We start from the raw sequence: 17,906 nt of genomic DNA, 5'->3' as shown, positions 1-17,906 counted from the left end.
CAAAAGTGAATTAATATGTTGAAAAGAATAAGAGATTACCAGAATTCTTATATATCATTTGTATTCCATATAATATGATTAATACACATGTATGATATTTGATTTAATTTACAAATGTATTTTATTGAGTTTAGTAAAAATGTCGGTATTTTTGCCGCACGCACACCTCCTTTATTAGAAATTAAAATCCATCAAATAATCACTAATCTGAATATGACGTTTTTACATTTAAATTCTTTTCTATTGTTTAAATCTTAGTTTACAGTGACATAAGTTATTGTTGTGTTAACGTTGGACAGACCTGTGATTTATATTTCCAGCGATGATAAAATCGTGTGAATCGTCACTGCTTTTTGTACAACTGTATTCAGCGATCCATAATGTAGAGTTGTAAATACTCAACAAATAAAAAGTAATTTACACACACCAAAGTTTAATGCTTACAATACACTTACTACACATAAAAACACGAACATAATCTGAGAAAGCACAAGTTTTTATTCCAAATAGTCTGAAGATTTTTTTTCATGCTTTGGTCCGCATGCTAATATTAAACTACAAAAGAACAACTGATTGCTGCATTTTGATTGGCTACTTATCGCCCCTATTTATGTTATAAATAGATAATTCCAGGTATGATTAATATATAGCTACCTAATTGTGCTACAGCCTTCAAATCTGATAACAATGTTTCAGAAATTATGAAAATACATGTAGAAAATGTCAAAATTACTCGTTTGAGACATAAATAATTCAAGAATTGGACACACGCTTTTATGTCCAAATTATGCAACATGAAAACTAACCATGTTCACTTATTCTTAAGAAGTTTATAAATATTCAAATTACAAAACAGGGTTATTCAAACGCAGATAGAAAAATTGTTTATAATGAAGCCCGGAACTTCCGATAACCATGGCTCGATACGAAGACCGGACGTTACAAGATTTTAAGTTATTTGCTTAACCAAGCGAGGTTTCTCCAAGAGTACTCGAGATTTTTCCTTCATTAAAACTCTGTTCTGCGCTTCTGTTTGTGTGCTTGTTTGTTGGGTTTATTACTCCGTGAGCAGCCATGGTCATTTTGAAGCGGGGGTCTCATTGTAGTAGTTGGTTATTACCTCACTTAACAACATAGGAGGTCCACTGGATCCAGAACATTTAGGGTAAATTGTTTGCCCAAGGACACAGCCACAACAGCACAGACCGGCCCGTTTCTCAGCTTCCCGAGAAACACAAACTGACACTGGTAGGGAGTGTCGAACCACGCACCTCGAATCATCATTTGAGAGTACTTGGCCGGCCTTGAAACCGACTAAACTATCGTGGCTCCTCATTTGTCCGAGATTGAATATTGGCTTTCCATCAGCATCAATATTCCTTAACTTAAGAATTTCCACACGACAGCATTACAGAGTTAAATGAAGGTTTCTTAAAGGGGCATTCCTTCGTTCGCACATCAGAAACCTGTACAATTTCTATTGATGCAATCTGTGTCCAATCGATGATAATATGAGTGTTTGTGCCTACATGTAATGAAATTAACGCCGAAATGTACAGGGAAAGGCGTATCGTATACAAATACCGTTCGTCTTTGTAGTGATTGGTGATAGTTCGGGTCGAATTAAGATTTTTCAGGACTTAATACTCGAAGATCTTTGGTGTATCTTGAGGGTAAAACTGCCTTATTTATGTAAAGATTATAACTTTTATTTGGAAAAAAATACATATTTACAGTAAGTTTAATTTTGACGACCTAAACTTTATTCAAACGAAGAAATGCCCCTTTAACTATGATTTTCAGTTAAGAAGTGTCCTAACATTGATAGAACCGGGGACTGGTTTTCAAAACGTCTGCGCAGGGGTCATGAAACCAAAGCAGTTGCATGATGCAGTTTTATATCCATTTTTCAGCATTTGCTTATTATCCGTAACTTCCTAATTACAGGCGGTGTGTACTTGTGTGACTTGTGTAGAATCCCCATATATTAGTAGGTTAAGTATACAGCTTCTGTGTTAGGGATGCATTTAATACTCTTGTAGTACTCGCCTAACGAAGGGACATTCCTCAGTGCTATACGTCTGTCGGAAAGAGTGCATTGTGGAAGGATAAAAATCAGATTACTGAATGAGATGAAGCGGGAAATAAATGGATGACTGTACCCTACGCAACAAAACATTGAACCTATTACATCAGCAGCTGCAGCAATCTGCAAGAGAGAGTACATTACTACTCTGAGTTAGGGGAGGGAGGGATAGACGATCCTATCTCTAGATATCCTCTCAACCTGTCATGTCAAGGTCGCTACAAGCTGGAAATGGCTAGCACTGGAGTGGATAAGCTATAACGGATACAGTACCATCACCCAGTCTGAAATTAATGTATTTTCTACAGTCTCAATATTTGTTGATTAAACCCTCACTTTGAAATTGCTGTAAAACCATTAATAAATCATTACTATTTACGGTATAAGTAATTATGATTTCAGCGATATTTGCTAACTGGTACTCATTTTTTTTGTTTGTCACGCCCTTATTAATGTTGTTCTCGGAGAGACGATGTCAATTTGTCCCTAACCGGAAGTGAAACTGTCGGATATGGCAGCAAAATGCATCGAATGCGTATTTCCTGCTGAAAACAAGAAATGTAATTTTGGCACAAATGTGACAAAAATCTAAATGATAGCGATGAAATGGCAATCTAAAAGTGAAAAATTGATTTCATCTTTCAATTTGTTTACCAGTGACAAATTATGCTGTTGTGGGTGAGGTATGACTAGTATTGACTATGTTTTACATTGTTTCATTTTTGATTTTCAGAACCTCCTTGTATTCTACTAAGCAGTCAGATTGAGCACATCTTGTTCGGTAAGGCATGCCACGGACAACGGACGAAAGCGATACAGTACCTGATAAGAAAGGCTCTCGTTCTCCAAGGTAAGGACGCGCCATCTACTTCCGGTGTGCATACGTCACACCCCTGTGTGCTCTCATCATAGCTCTTGTATACACACGTCAGATATACACATATGTGCAAAGTAACTGGCACCATATATTAAGCGTCACCTCTCAAATACACACCAGGTATCCATTTGAGTTTTTTTTTTTTTTTTTTTGTTTTGTTTTTTGTTTACCGCCCTTTTTGTGAATCCATCATACTGCCCATATAATAATGCATCGTGACAAGTTTACAAGCGAAACATTTGAGAGTGCACAGAAATTTTCTTTCGGAGTCCATTGAAGTCCAACTAAAGAATCTACAGCATATTGCTATTTAGCAGAAATACTAGTAACTACCGTTAAATGTGGTCTAGAATATAAGATACCAGTTTAAACATAGTCCGAAGCACTGAAATGTTTTGGTTGTTTTTTTAAGTTGATTTTCAGTTCTTGTCCACAAGAGACTTCAGCATCATCCCAGTTGTTGTTTCATTATTTAACATTAGTAATAACATCCGGCATGTTCTGAGAGTAAAAAGGTAAAAAATAAATAAATGAATATCTCTCAATTAGCGTGATACAGTTCGAAATAGATTGGCAAAGTGTTTGAAGATACTCATCTGGTACCATCAATGTGTAACAGAGAAATATTACCCGTGGGAAAACCATAATATTGGTCACATTTCCCCCGTTACACCGGCTCGACCAATTCCGCAAAAACACTCTTAATCGGGATTCAAGCTTTAACGGAATTATCCGAGAAGGTACGATCGTCTATGGCGCAACAAAAAAGTATAGAGTAATATAATTTAATACCAAGTGCGTTGTTTGTTGTTTGTTTGTTTGTTTTTTGTTGTTTTTTGTTGTTTTTTCTTTTTCTTTTTTCTTTTTTTCTTTTCTTTTGTTTTTGTGAATGTATTCTAGATATCTTCAGACAAAGTTTTATAAAGCATAGGGAAAGGACTTCGGATAAGTTGCACGGCTTGTGTGCAATCCTGTTGCTAAAATAAAAAGACAATAGGATATGTTTAAATCGAATCAAACAGTAGGATAGGCACATAATAATCACGCGCCTCTTTGAAAGCATCATTTACACCAGGAATGTCACAGGTACAGAACTGTAACGCGACTTTGACTTCGGGTGGTCGGGTGGCACAGTGGTTACACACTGGCTTTTCACTTAGATGGCCGGGGTTCGATTTTCCGGTCAGACGTGAAAAGTATGAGGGTCATCTGCGCGACCACGTGGGTTTTTTCCGGGTACTCCGGTTCCTTCCTACGTTAGACTCCTCGCATGCTTCAATCAGGGCCAACAAGCGTGATTAATTTAGGTAGAGATAGCTTGCTTCACAATTGTTGTAAAATAAATGAAGTTAACATACATACGCGCGACTTTGAGAATTGAAAAAGATGTGAAAAGATGTTTTAGTTTTCTTTAAATTTGTAACTGATTTGCTGTTCTGGCCGCACCTGACTGTCTTACCGTTGTCAATGTAGTGCGGTTTTGGTTATTAAAAAAAACAAATTATGGAATGAGTCGAGTCATAATTGTCATCTTTGAGTCTCTTTATATTGCTTAATATATATCAATCGGCTCAATGTGCACTTCTTTAAAGAAGTATACAAGCCTGTACAATAAACTATTTTCTGACTGTCAATATTGTAATAAGTATTAGTTCAGTGTTAGTCATACCATCATAAAAAACGGCTACCTTTATTCGGCAATGAGCAATCTTCGCGATGATTTCATGCTAGCGTAGCGTTTACATGTTTTGTACGTCTATTATTTCATATTAATACCATATCTAAATGCAGACTTACAACCAGATGGAAGCAGCAAATCCTACTTTAACGTGTTTCTCAATTTTTATCAGCTACAATGTATTTTATTATTTGATCAAATTCCAGCTGACATTTTCACATTAGGCTCTATTGTCATTATGATACGATGTTGTGTTTTATAATATCTATGCTGTTATGTAACGTCAATCCATTTATATAGGTGTCAGACTTATATAGGTGTCTTGACACGTGCCTCTGATTCCTTTTTGTATAATTCATATATTGCATATATATATATGTATCTCTCGGTACAACTACGACAGGAAATTCAAATCTATATCTTCGGATCACCAACACATAGTGTATATGATACATTGTGCTAATAAATAGATATATAACATAGTAACACAAATGACGAAGGAAGACAACTTTTTGACTCGTGCCCTGACCGAGACTCGAACCTGATCGAGAAGAACGCCGATGTGGCGCAGCGGTATAAGCTGCGGGTATTTCTGGCTAGGCGATTGGATGCCGTAGATCGTGAGTTCGAGGCCCGGTCAGGGCACGAGTCAAAAAGTTGTCTTCCTTCGTCATTTGTGTTACTATGTTATATATATATATATATATATCGTTAAATGGAAATTGACAAGTAAAACATATTTTAACTAAAATATAAACATCTGTTATTTCCAAAACTCGGAATTAGCAAATTTAACATACCTTTACCATATAATTTCAAACAAGTATTTATTCACGAGGAACTGTTTCGGAGGATCACTTAAAACGACTAGGCTATCCTCAAAGGCCTGAATTCGCAAATCTCTCCAAGCAACTGCAATCGATATGGCATTATAAATCATAAACTGATTTTAATCAAAAGTTTTTAGCGGTGTTTGATCCACAAATGATTAGTTTTTTCACTCAACCTTGTATTTGTTCATAAAGTTACATCGCTGGATATAAATGTTGGTAACCGAGCATATGATGAGTTCTAACGTAATCACTAGCGGATTTAAGGGGGGGGGGGGCTCCCCTCCCCCTCCCCTCCCCTCCCCTCCCCTCCCCTCCTCTGAAAATCCTGTATCATCCGCCCCTGGTAATCTCACAGTAAGCTCAACGTCCTCGTATCGTACTGTTGGTTTCGTGTCACGATGTATCTACTGTACTTGATCTATTAATTGTTGGCATATACTAAACATACTGACACGTGTATCTATATTTACGTACCGACTATATGACGCAGAATCGGTGTCGGTAGAGTGTGACAGTAAATAAACACGATGATGGAGGCAAGGAGTACTTGGCTTCGCGTACTGCCAAACATTCCTCAGATCTAGACGAAATACAAGTGTATGGTACGTGTCAGGGTTACACAGTGTTTTCTGTTGTCTATTTAAAGAAATATGTTGATTTCTATATTGAAATTAATCTGGATAATGTATTTCTTATTGAAAATATAGATAACTATTTACTGTTTACAAATTATCTCCGTTTTTTGTTGTTGTTTTTTTTGTATAGATATTTATCATAAACCCTGCTTAGCATATTACGATATTATTAGTACAGAATGCAATATTAAAAAAATTCCTTTCCTTATCAAACGCATTTAACTGCCTTGAAAAATCTTTGTGGTAGTAGTCATCCAGTCACTAATTTCGTTGTTTTTGTATTTCTAGTACATTTCCACTTTATAAAATAGCTATATCATTTAAAGGGCTATAAATGCCATAGAGCACGCGCCCGTCGTAATTGTATACATGTACATACCATGACCGTGATAGTTCACCGTCACAAAATTAAGCTGTTGATCATAAATTATTTCTGATTAAACCGAATAAGGATCAGGTAAGCAACATTTGGCTTTGGAAATTTTATTTTTATGAGCAGGCAGATAAATGCGTTTGATTAAGGAAAGGAAAATATTAAACATTTGCATTCTCTACTAATAATAAAGAATTTATAGTGATAGTTTTTATTTTAATATTTTTGTTTTCAAAAAGTGCAGAATACGTTATCATTTCGATATATATATACAGCTGTATATTTAATTCGGAACAAAGACGAAATACGGAATGATGCTGAATTCACCAGATCCGTTAAAATGGAGATAACTCTTACAATGAGAGTCGATCTGTCTTTATTATCTCCCTTCATCTTCTGGTTTAAAATTAATATTGGAACATTGTTATTACACAACAAACATGGATTTAGAAGGCCCGTTAGGCTTTTATATGTTTTCAAATTTCCATCTTATGCATATTATTGTAAAAAATGTTTTTGAAATGATATCATCGTACATGTAGATTAGGTATAAATTTGTCTTCGACTTCAAATTTCTCTCTCTTTTTTTTAAATAAGTTATTTAGGTTAAATTTGATTTGTATACTGTTTTCCATTTACAAAATGTAAAAAAATGTTGAATATGTAGTTTATTTTATTTTCAAAGTTGACATTCCTATATGGAAACAATCATTGCTTAATTGGTCAATATGATTTGGGTCTCAACAACTGGGCACCGGAAATCATTAGGTCTGTGTCCGTATTGAATCTTTATAACCTTTAAGCCGATTGTTTATTATACACGCTGTTGTCTGTTCAACAGAGGGAAACGTTATCATTAATCCTTTTTTTCTTTTTTTTTTTTAATATTTTTTTTATTTTCAAAGACATTTCATTTTGGATTACAAGGCAATAAACATCACATTCACACACTTCACATTCACACACTTCACATTCACACACATATATACTGAAGAAAACCAAACTGTCAATTAATGGTTTTTTTTCATTGTATTATGTATTATGGAATAAATTTAGTATATATGAAATTGTCAAAAGTCAATTGATCTATAATATTGAGTATAGTTAATTGATTAAATGACATAATAGTCACTATATTGCTAAAGAACTTTTAAGTACATATAAGTTGTCCAAAATATTAATGCTATATATAAAGTTATATGTATATCCAAATTACTATATAATATCAACAGTAACATGTAACATAAACACTGTACGTAATATTGCACAATCAAGAAACATACATATCTCTTTCATATACAGTTTTCCTTTTTTAAATTATAACTTTTTTATGTGTGTGCATACATATCTCACAAACATATACACCTTTACATCCATTCACCATACATACCAGGATAATACAGTAGACAATCCTTTTTTTCGATATCCGATTAAACCATATCGTGATAATCCTACACGTTAAAGCCTCATGGTGTATCCTAATCCGCTCTTATTATTAATGGATTTTCAAATCATATTACAACCGTCTATAAACATGAGGCGAGACTAGTAATCATTTGGTGATAACACCATGGCACAGGATCACTGTCAGAAATTCATTCAAGAGGATTCGTTCTTCGATAGGTGATGTATATTTTGATATTTCCTCTGATTCATTATGAGTGTCCGCCAATTTAAAATCCCCGACCATTCGTCCTTTTTCTTTTCTCGTCTGAAGTCTACCTATAGATATATACGAGTTACTTCCCTTCGAACACAACCCGAAACAATGTTGGTTCGGAAAGACCCTACATTGTTCGTATGCATTATCATATTTCTCTCAACCTATCAAGAAACCAAAGGATAATCCTTTATAGATAGATTATCTAATTCAAAATTCACATCATCAATTCTCACATGGTTCGTACTTTCCTCGCACAGGGACTTGGCGCAAATTCCTGAATTATTTACTTGTGTTTGATATTAGAGAGATTTTACATGCCATTCGGATTAAGTTCTCCGGGGACTTCTCAAGAACAGTTTTTGAGAAGACACTACGGAGGTAATATCCCGTGGGGTTCATTAGAACAAATTGCATGTACATGGAAAGATATTTGATATGACAAGAGGACTTTCTCGCTGTTGCAGTAAAAAATTCCCGCACTTCCGTTCTAGCAAACAAAAGATAGATTAATATAATAAGTTGAAATAACACAGGTTCACAGTTTGATCAAGACTGGCAACCAGCCCATTTTTTTTTCAAATATACCCAGCTAAATACTTACGCTAGCTTAACTTCTCTTTAACCTAATTAAAGCAAATAAATATCATCATTATAATGATGATCTTTATTTTAATCAGATTGACGTCCCTTGTTTGAAACTTCGAATCCGGCATATCCCAGAGACAAAAAAAAAAAAAAATACAAACCTCAATTTCATGTATAATTTCAATATTTTAGAGACATGGGCCGATCCGAGTTTAATTATATGAATTCATTCTCTATACCTTATATCTAACTCGACATACCAGACTAGCATTTTATCGCTCAGTCACCACAGGGTTTTCCTTAGTTATCTCCCTTACTGACTGGCGAGGAGGAATTCAGGGTTTCGCCAACCTGTTCTCAGACAAGCTCGTCCATTCATGTCTGAAAAACTCATTCCCTGGATAACAGAACTCGCCCTCTGACCTCTTCTCTTTGTCGACGACATGTACAACGTTGCACAGGGATTTGACACCGTAATTCACCACCGCACCCACGGTCCATTGTTATACGTCGGTTGGAAATTGCCAAGTCCCTGTGCAACATGGACACGCCCTCTCCAAATTCAAACTATATTGGCGTGACATGGTAATATAACTCTATACTCTGTCTGTAATATGATCAGATACTTATATGTCCTTCCATACTTTCCGCAACCGGTGTAATTGGCAGTCCAAAGCCTGTTTTATTCTGATATCCTCAAAACCCATGATATGCGATATAACTAATACCCAACGTGTCGGCTGTGTTTGCGAAGGACTGCCAAGGGCACATAACGATATATATAGAGACGAGGCCTTAGATTTTCAATACGTGCTATGCAAGCTATGCCGTTTCTATTTCAGTACGTCTGTATACTTAAAATTAAATTAGTTTGTTTAATAAATTTGGCATTCCTCAGCTCTTCCGCCTACCACTTGCTGTTTTATCTTTGTAAATTCCATTGAGTTGAAGTAATTGAAATGCAGTGTTTAATTAACTTACTTTCATGCTTCATTTAAATTTCTAATCTTTCGCGGGGTTGTTACGCCAGCAATGCAATGCCCTTATTTAAGATTCATTTTTCCTATGAAAATATCCAGAATAACAACCGAGAATAAGTATGCGAATGTCAATCGGAACTCCTAGGGGGTGCGTTACGAAAATATGGCGCGACAGTCGGGATACCTCGGCCGATTAGCTGTAGTCATCTTTTACTAAATTTGCTTTGTATCTTTGTTATACGAGATTCAATTATCTTTTACGTGTCAGTTAAAGACGATATGAAGCAAAAAGTCATTAAAGAAAATTCATTTTCGTGCAAACATCTTATTAATATTTAAAATGTCCTATACGAGCTTCGGTCTACTTTAATATAATGATTATGAGGGGTTCATCGGCATAATTGAGAATTTCTACTGCTTCGCGTTATAATGTTCAAGAAAGTTAAAGCCGAATTATGTGTGTACTTCTAAGTGAAACAAAGACAAATTGACCTAGAGAGGAAGCATAAATGCCTTTATACCTTACAAGGTTCGAAAATGGTTTTAAATTCATAGATTTGTTAGCTTCAAAGGACAAAACAGAATTTTAAAATATCTCAATACACCGTTTATCTGAAAATTTTGATCTTAATAGAATTTGTATGCGAAATCAAATTTTAAGAGTTATTTTGATATCAATATTAAAAATAACGATACGGAAAAATTAAGAATTTTATTTACCGAAGTATAGAATGGTTTTACTCTGTGTAAGCTAACAATCCATATCAGATTTAGCTAAGTGAAGTTTGTATATTGATAAGTGGGTAATGAGGCTACCCTTAATCATTTCGATGGGACGTATCTTGTAATCTGTACTTTAACGTACGTTAAAAAAAATCAACATGAACATAAAATGTAACATTTCTATTTTGTTTGTGGCAGTTTATCGGGAAGAAACTTCAAAACTTAAGATAATTCCGACGTAAAAATTTTCCGGCTTTGGCGCCGGACATAAAACCAGTCTTTGGCCAGACTCCAAAACACACTGGTAACAGGTGCTATCGTTGTCATTGTGCTTATTTTCCGACAGATGGCGCTGTATGCATTGAAGGGAGAAAATGGCCGAAACATGCATTGATACGCATTTTAAGTTGATCCGTTTTCGGGCTAGAATAGCGTAAGTGTACTGTAGATCTATATAATGTACTCCAAGACCCCCGCTTGACTGACGCTCGTACAGGACGCGCACCTGTTGCTTCCGTTTGCAGCGAGTTCTACCATGTACATTTGTAATGGCGGAAATTGTTTTTTACAAAGTCGAAAAATAAACACGAGACGATTCAGATTGAGTTTGTGACTGTTTTGGCGGATGTGCAGTTCTTATAGATTCGTTTTAAATTTTTATTGAGAATTTTTTCCGTAATCATTTTCTGGGAGAAGGGTTCCGTATGTTAAAAGGTAGGTGCTGGAAGGATAGGGCTGGTCACTGTTTTTGGGTTTGTAAGAGAGTACAGTTCACTCCAACTCATAAATTCAAAAAGAATTGCCAGCTTCTTTATTTTTTTTTATAATATCTAGAAGAGTCTATCTAGCGAATAGACAGGACAGTGGCAACGCGTGTAGCTGTAGATTTGAAACAATGAAAATGCATCGATAAGAAAAGGAATACTTGAGATGATTCTGTGCACAGGCTTTTCAACTTATCAGTCAGTATACATTTACTCGCGGCTGCCAAAGCCTCTACATCGACTGGTCAGCAGGTGCAACGGCCATTTTGGCGTCTGGAACATGTTTTATGACCAACAGTTGAGCAATTATTAAATAGTACGGCTCTGCAGTTCTGTAGATTCAAACCAAATGTTCTAGCTGGTATATTGAGCGATGCTTCAATTGTTCACAACTCTTTGCTTGGCTTTTTTTCGTTCTACAGACCTACAGACGAAATTATTTGATATCGTCATAATCAACGATGGTTATTTCTTTCATTCATCTTTGTATAAATCCATTGACCTAGAATTTAATATCCAGTTGAATTATATGTCGAAAACCCCTCTTCCAACCATCAATCTACATGTATGTTAATATAATTTGTTTCATTACAAAGGCAACGTTTCGGCATTTTCCGGCAATCCTCGGTTTGATTCCGAGCTACATTATAGCAATGATAATAATTCAATTAACGTTCCGGACTACTTATCCGGAATTATACTTATGCAATTATTGATCCATTAATACTCAAAATGTACACACATGAACCGTCTTCATGTACAGATACGGAATTACTTAAGACCCAAAAATAGTTTAATATCAAAAAATCATTGCACTGATAAGTATAAATGTTTTTGTATTTTTGATTAAAATCGATTCCTCTGATGTTTGTATGAACTAGGAAACTTGTTTGTAGATATGTTTCTTGCTATACAGTTTTAGTTCCGTCACAGCATCAATTTGATACTTATGTCAGTTATACGTTTACATAAATACCTCGCAAACCTTGCCCGAAACGACGAAAACAGAAAACAGATGATGGTACCAACTGCAGACAGGTGAGATAAAAGCAAAGAAACCAGGAGTTCGATCTTTCTGGCACAAGAACACCCCGCACGTACATGTATGTTTACACGTGTTCACAGATACGAACTATATACACGAGAGGTATACTTGACCTCTAACCGTTGTAATGACGTAAATGTAAATGCACGTGCGCTGTTATTTATAAGTTAAGGACCAACAAAGTAAATCTTTGTCTTTTGAACTCAGAAATATTTTCGTTGTCTTCAAGTATCTGTTGACATTATAGTACTACGTCCCATTATACTGCAAATCAGACAACCAATGTTTTCCCTTCCTTCAAATAGACCCCGGCTCCCCTAATGAACCCCTACACTCCTGACGGAACCAGGAGGAACCCTGTATACTTTACACTTAATAGTGTATGTCGTGTCCTCAAGTTACTGCGCAGATTATGTATGACGTATCATGTTATATACTTAGGTATTTATTAGATCATCATACAATTCTAATCCTGTGGATCATCAGCGCTTTGTCATATTAACACCAACGTACTGACACTTCAAGGAACAGTATTTTATGAAGCTAAATTTGAAAACAAAAATTCAATTCAAATTCATCGTATGACCAAAATTGACAAAAATGAATCGAACCGGGTCTAGTTTGCTTTTGGTCTGGTTTATGATCTATACCGGATTCAAGGAGACAGGATATATTGTGCATGTAATTCTTGGCATCCATGACATGACGGAGACCATGTCTGAATACTTACAAAAATGTACGTGTATACCTCATTTATATAACAGTCTATTTGATTGGATGAAGTCGATCACGTGCCGGAGTACCGAATTCTCTTGTCATCAGCTCGCGATCGAGTGCCCTGTCGTTATTACAATGTTTTGTTATTTGTACATTTGTGTATTAACTTATCGTTTTGTGTTATAGTATAATAAACAAGTTGCTTCAGAGACATGACATTTTATTTATCATTGACATGCCTAGTTTCTCGAAGGCAAATCGAAGCGCAATACATGTCTAATACGTCGATGTTGTCTCACACGAACGAAGTACGCCTTTAACACCTACATCTAGGAGGAACAGGTATTAATCCGGGTGTGGTATGTCTACTGTAATTATTAAGCTGCTTCTGTTGCTGACGTCTGCTAGGAAATGTTGATTGGAGTTCTGTCAAGATCAGATCACCGTTCAGGAAGTCTGGCATTGACAAGTACCACATGTCAATGGGGTAGAGCAATTACTGTGACCAAATGTTCTTTGCATGTGTCTGAAAGTATGATTGCTAATTACTGTATTGGTTGATTGCATACGTCCATACGCGAAGAATGAACGCGAATGGTAACGAGAATTGTATAACGATATTTCAGAAATGAAAATCCTATCCTAAATCTGCTAGAACGAATCACAATGGCACATAATGCAATGCCGATGTTTAAAAAGTGGCACGATACACTAGGATAATGAAATCGGATGTTTTCACGGGGAAAATTTCATACCTAATTGCAAGAACGTAAATAGAGGTTAAAAAAGATGAAAATACTTTCCAATGTGTATAGATATTGTATAAGTTTGATGAATAATAAATATCAAACTGCATCACAATGCTGTTTCGTCAGTGATGTTAGGGACATCATATAGCTGTTTCATCCTTCTGGGACTCGTCAGTGAAGTTAGGGACATCATAGAGCTGTTTCGCCCTTCTAGGACTCGTCAGTGAAGTTAGGGACATCATATAGCTGTTTTATCCTTCTAGGACTCGTCAGTGATGTTAGAGACATCATATAGTTGTTTCATCCTTCTGGGACTCGTCAGTGAAGTTAGGGACATCATAGAGCTGTTTCGCCCTTCTAGGACTCGTCAGTGAAGTTAAGGACATCATATAGCTGTTTCGTCTTTCAAGGATTCGTCAGTGATGTTAGGGACACAATACAGATTTTTTGTCCGTCTAGCAATCGTTAGTGATGGAAGGAACACCATCTTGATGTTTCATCCTTTTAGGATTCGTCAGTGACGACAGGGACACCGTCCTGATGTTTCGTTCTTCAAAGTCTCTTCATTTATTTTATGAACAACATACAGCTGTTTCATCCTTAAAGCACTTTTCAGTGATGTGTGGGACACCCATACAGTTTTTTCGTCCTTCTGGGACTCGTCAGTGATATTAGTGATATTAGAGACATCATCCTGATGTTTCTTACTTCTTTGACTCTCTTGTATTCTTAAGGACAAATATTGTAGAAATCTAGCAGATAAGCCTGGAAAATAGAAAAGGACCAAAACGGATGTTAAAATAAAGAAAGGGTGTATCAACAACAAAATGTTATCAATATCGTTATGTTTTGTTAACATTTGATAATAACTTAAAAAAAAAAAATATATATAACTGGTCTGTGCTCAAGAACTAGGTCAAGCCCTCTCCATGCAAGACTGATGAAATACGTTAACATGATTATTATGTAGGCTAAAAGGTCGGGTCAATATCTATTATTATTCCATAATACTCTTATGTTACTGCATCCTTCCCCATTACAGGTTATCATTTTCATAATATGATAATATCTTAATTTTTTATTCTGTTCATAATGTGGTTTGTAGTGTCATTGATAAAATCATGATAACAGTCCTATCATGACACTCAGTACCAACGTCCGATGAAATTAAAAGTTTGGATTTTTGAAGTTTCTATTTTTTATTTGCTTTGTTTGTTTCTTTTCATTTATTTTTGCCAGTTTAAAAACCAATCTGCCCTTTCCTTGAATTGCTTTTTACCTGAGCTTTCCACTTTTCCTCCCTGCATACTCTACCATACCTAAGTAGAAGAAACACTTCCTTAAACTTTACAATGAATTCTTTCTTTCCATGCAGGGATAACTGATAACATTTTCATCAAGGCATCCAGCTGACTCTTGATTTTTATGAATTTCAGAAGTCAGTTAACTATTTCTCAGAAATCTGAAAAATCAAAACATTTATCAATTAAGTATGTCTCTTCAAACCCAAGAATCGGATTTCATTTAGGGGAATCAAAAAAAACTTTGAAGGGTCTACTCGATGCCCATATTTATTAACAGAATATTGTATTTTAAAATGCAATGTACGGTTATGTGTGGCATACATAAACCAACATCTATACTAAGCTTTCATTTTCTTGATTCAACATTCATACTTGCTTCACATACGGTGTTTATGCGTGGCTAGATAGATATAGTGATGGTGAGTTTCAAGTTGTCTCATATGAACCTCTTCAAAGATCTAAATTGATATTAACACTGGAATATATATACGCAATTACTAGAATAATTATCCAAAAGATCACATTGCCAGCGCTTTCTTCTTTGAAGATTATTTTGTCACTAATTGGATGTGAACATATAGAACTACTCTATTTATTTACTAATTGATGCAATAACGTCTTATGAGGTCAATGGTCTATGTCATAGACCCAGATACAGCGTATTTATAATCGGTTATTCTTGGCGCGTGCTCTCAGCACGCGGTTGTAAGGTGTGTAGCACGGTTCAGTCACCTTCGTAGATTATCTTTACTGCTGTTAGGTTTATCGACCTTTCTCTTAATAAATCTATTATGCTATGTAATTCATTTCGATGTTATTAATTTAAGCATTATATATGTCATATTCCCTGACTTAGAATAGACATATAGTGTTTAAGATAAGGAGGGGGTTTTCAAACAAGAAAATTGATTGCGTTTTGGCGAAACTTCTTAAGACAAACCAGCGGATAATATTTAATTGCAAAGGCTGACATAATTAATAAAATTTGCTTACATCGCCTGTGATATTTAGGGAATATTTTATATCCTTTTTCTATATTTAATGCAATTTATTTTTGAAATGATAATGAAAGTGAGGTTAATTTATTCTACCTGTCGTTTTTGATTTACAAAACTAGATTATCACTAACATCCCTTTCGGAATTGATCCCAAATGTATCTACCCTTCGAACAAACACTTGTTTCTGTAAGAGTGTTTACATTTACGCAGTCTGTCGTGCGATATCGGGTTTAATCTAACTAGGTCTGGGCCGTTCCTCCAAAACCACCTAAAACAATACCGTATGTGTTAAGTTAGTATCAATGCAGGGATTTGTTGTTTTAGAATAACAAGGCTTTCTGTTGTGAATAGAGAAACAAACATCGCCTATTTCATTACAATCTTGCCAATTTGATCTTCGCTAGTTTCTATCTAAAGCGATATCATAAAATGTAAACAACCTGATACTTATGCCAAAACATATCTGACTTACTCTTTATAGAGGCCGCTCAAGGTATCAGAGAAGATTGGCCTTCATAGACAGGTGACCGTTTTACACAGTGTTTTATAATGATTTATGCTACATTTGGACCACAGACGTATGTCCGGTATAGACAGGTCCTCGTCATATGCAGATGACCTTTATATTAAGTTCGTTTGTAGTCATTTAAAAGTGCGATTTCGACTTCCTTTTTTCTCTTTTTTTTTCTCTGATTACCGACTTTTCCAAAAATGAGTTTTATCGCACTTTTTGAATATGGAAATCAATTCGCATATACATATTGTATATTACGACGAAATAATGATTGTTTGCTTTAGTCATAATCTATCCAAACGCAATACCTGTTGTTAACTTGCTGATTATTGCATGCCATGGTTTTCATTCCTGTCATTTTGATATGTTTCAAATATGTTACAACCTCTTTTCAGAAATTGAATGACGTCACGATAAGAAATTAATTAAGAGAAAACAGTAGGTAAGTCCGTTATGTGATATAGATTTGGATATTAACATTGTGTATATATAGCGATGATTAACCTCGTAGAATTATACCTGTACTTTAGAGAGGCATTTGTTCTATGTACAGCTAATATGCATGGAATGCTGATGTGCTCTATATGTAAACATATTTTTCTCTGTAGAAAAATGAGCTGTAGATTTCTTATTGAGTATTTGGGAATGTGTAGAACTTTAGGAAATGCTTTAGTTTATATATAAGAAGCAATTTGTAATGAAGCTACTAGCAAGATTTAGCGTACCATTAATAAATAGTTGTTACAATATATTATCCACAAACATAGCTTTTTAGATAGGCTATACCTGATGTCTAATCCTATTGACTTTCATTCTGTGTCAATAAAATTTGTTGAAATTTGTGCGAATTGCAATATAGCTTTTCAATAATGTTATTAAGATCATCTTTCTGGCTAGATCTGAATACATTTTATGGGGAAATGTAGAATAGCTATATTTAACAAATTTTATTTTGCGATGTGTATCTAATATATCAAACATGTCTCATGTGTAGATAAATGACCTTGTTTCAGTAACGTTTCTTAACTTCAGGGAATTTCTTAACTGGAAGTTATTGGATTATTGGAAAGTTATTAGATTACAGGGCAAAATCTTAGTTTAGGAAGATTTGGAAGTTAAGTTGATTTATATTGATTAAACTGGGGATTGATATCTAAAATCTAAATCAATATCCAAAGTATCTTACTTTGAAGCGCGAAACATTTTACAGCTACATGAGATATATTATATAATATATGGTGTAATAATCTGAAGCAATATTTTCCATCAGAATCAATATGAAACAATATATTCCACACTTTGTACTCCAAGTGATGCTAGGGTCCAAAAGGTTGAACATTAAGTAGGAAACTAAATGTAAAGGATTTAGAGACAGAATATA

The 17,906-nt window shown here is 35.1% G+C and overlaps 1 protein-coding gene across 2 annotated transcripts in view; it reads left to right on the top strand.

Annotated features, from left to right (window-relative positions):
* Nucleotides 1-17,906, top strand: part of LOC117332703 (tripartite motif-containing protein 2-like) — a 73,545-nt gene that overhangs the window by 20,186 nt on the left and 35,453 nt on the right. For both annotated transcript variants that reach the window (XM_033891705.1, XM_033891702.1), the window contains exon 2: nt 2,820-2,936. In XM_033891705.1, coding sequence (XP_033747596.1) covers nt 2,875-2,936 — 62 coding nt within the window. In that variant the 5' untranslated portion in view covers nt 2,820-2,874. The remainder of the gene's footprint in view (nt 1-2,819; nt 2,937-17,906) is intronic.

Source organism: Pecten maximus, chromosome 8, assembly GCF_902652985.1.
Source record: "Pecten maximus chromosome 8, xPecMax1.1, whole genome shotgun sequence".
NCBI lineage: Eukaryota > Metazoa > Mollusca > Bivalvia > Pectinida > Pectinidae > Pecten > Pecten maximus.
This window is presented reverse-complemented; position numbering and strand designations above follow the sequence as displayed.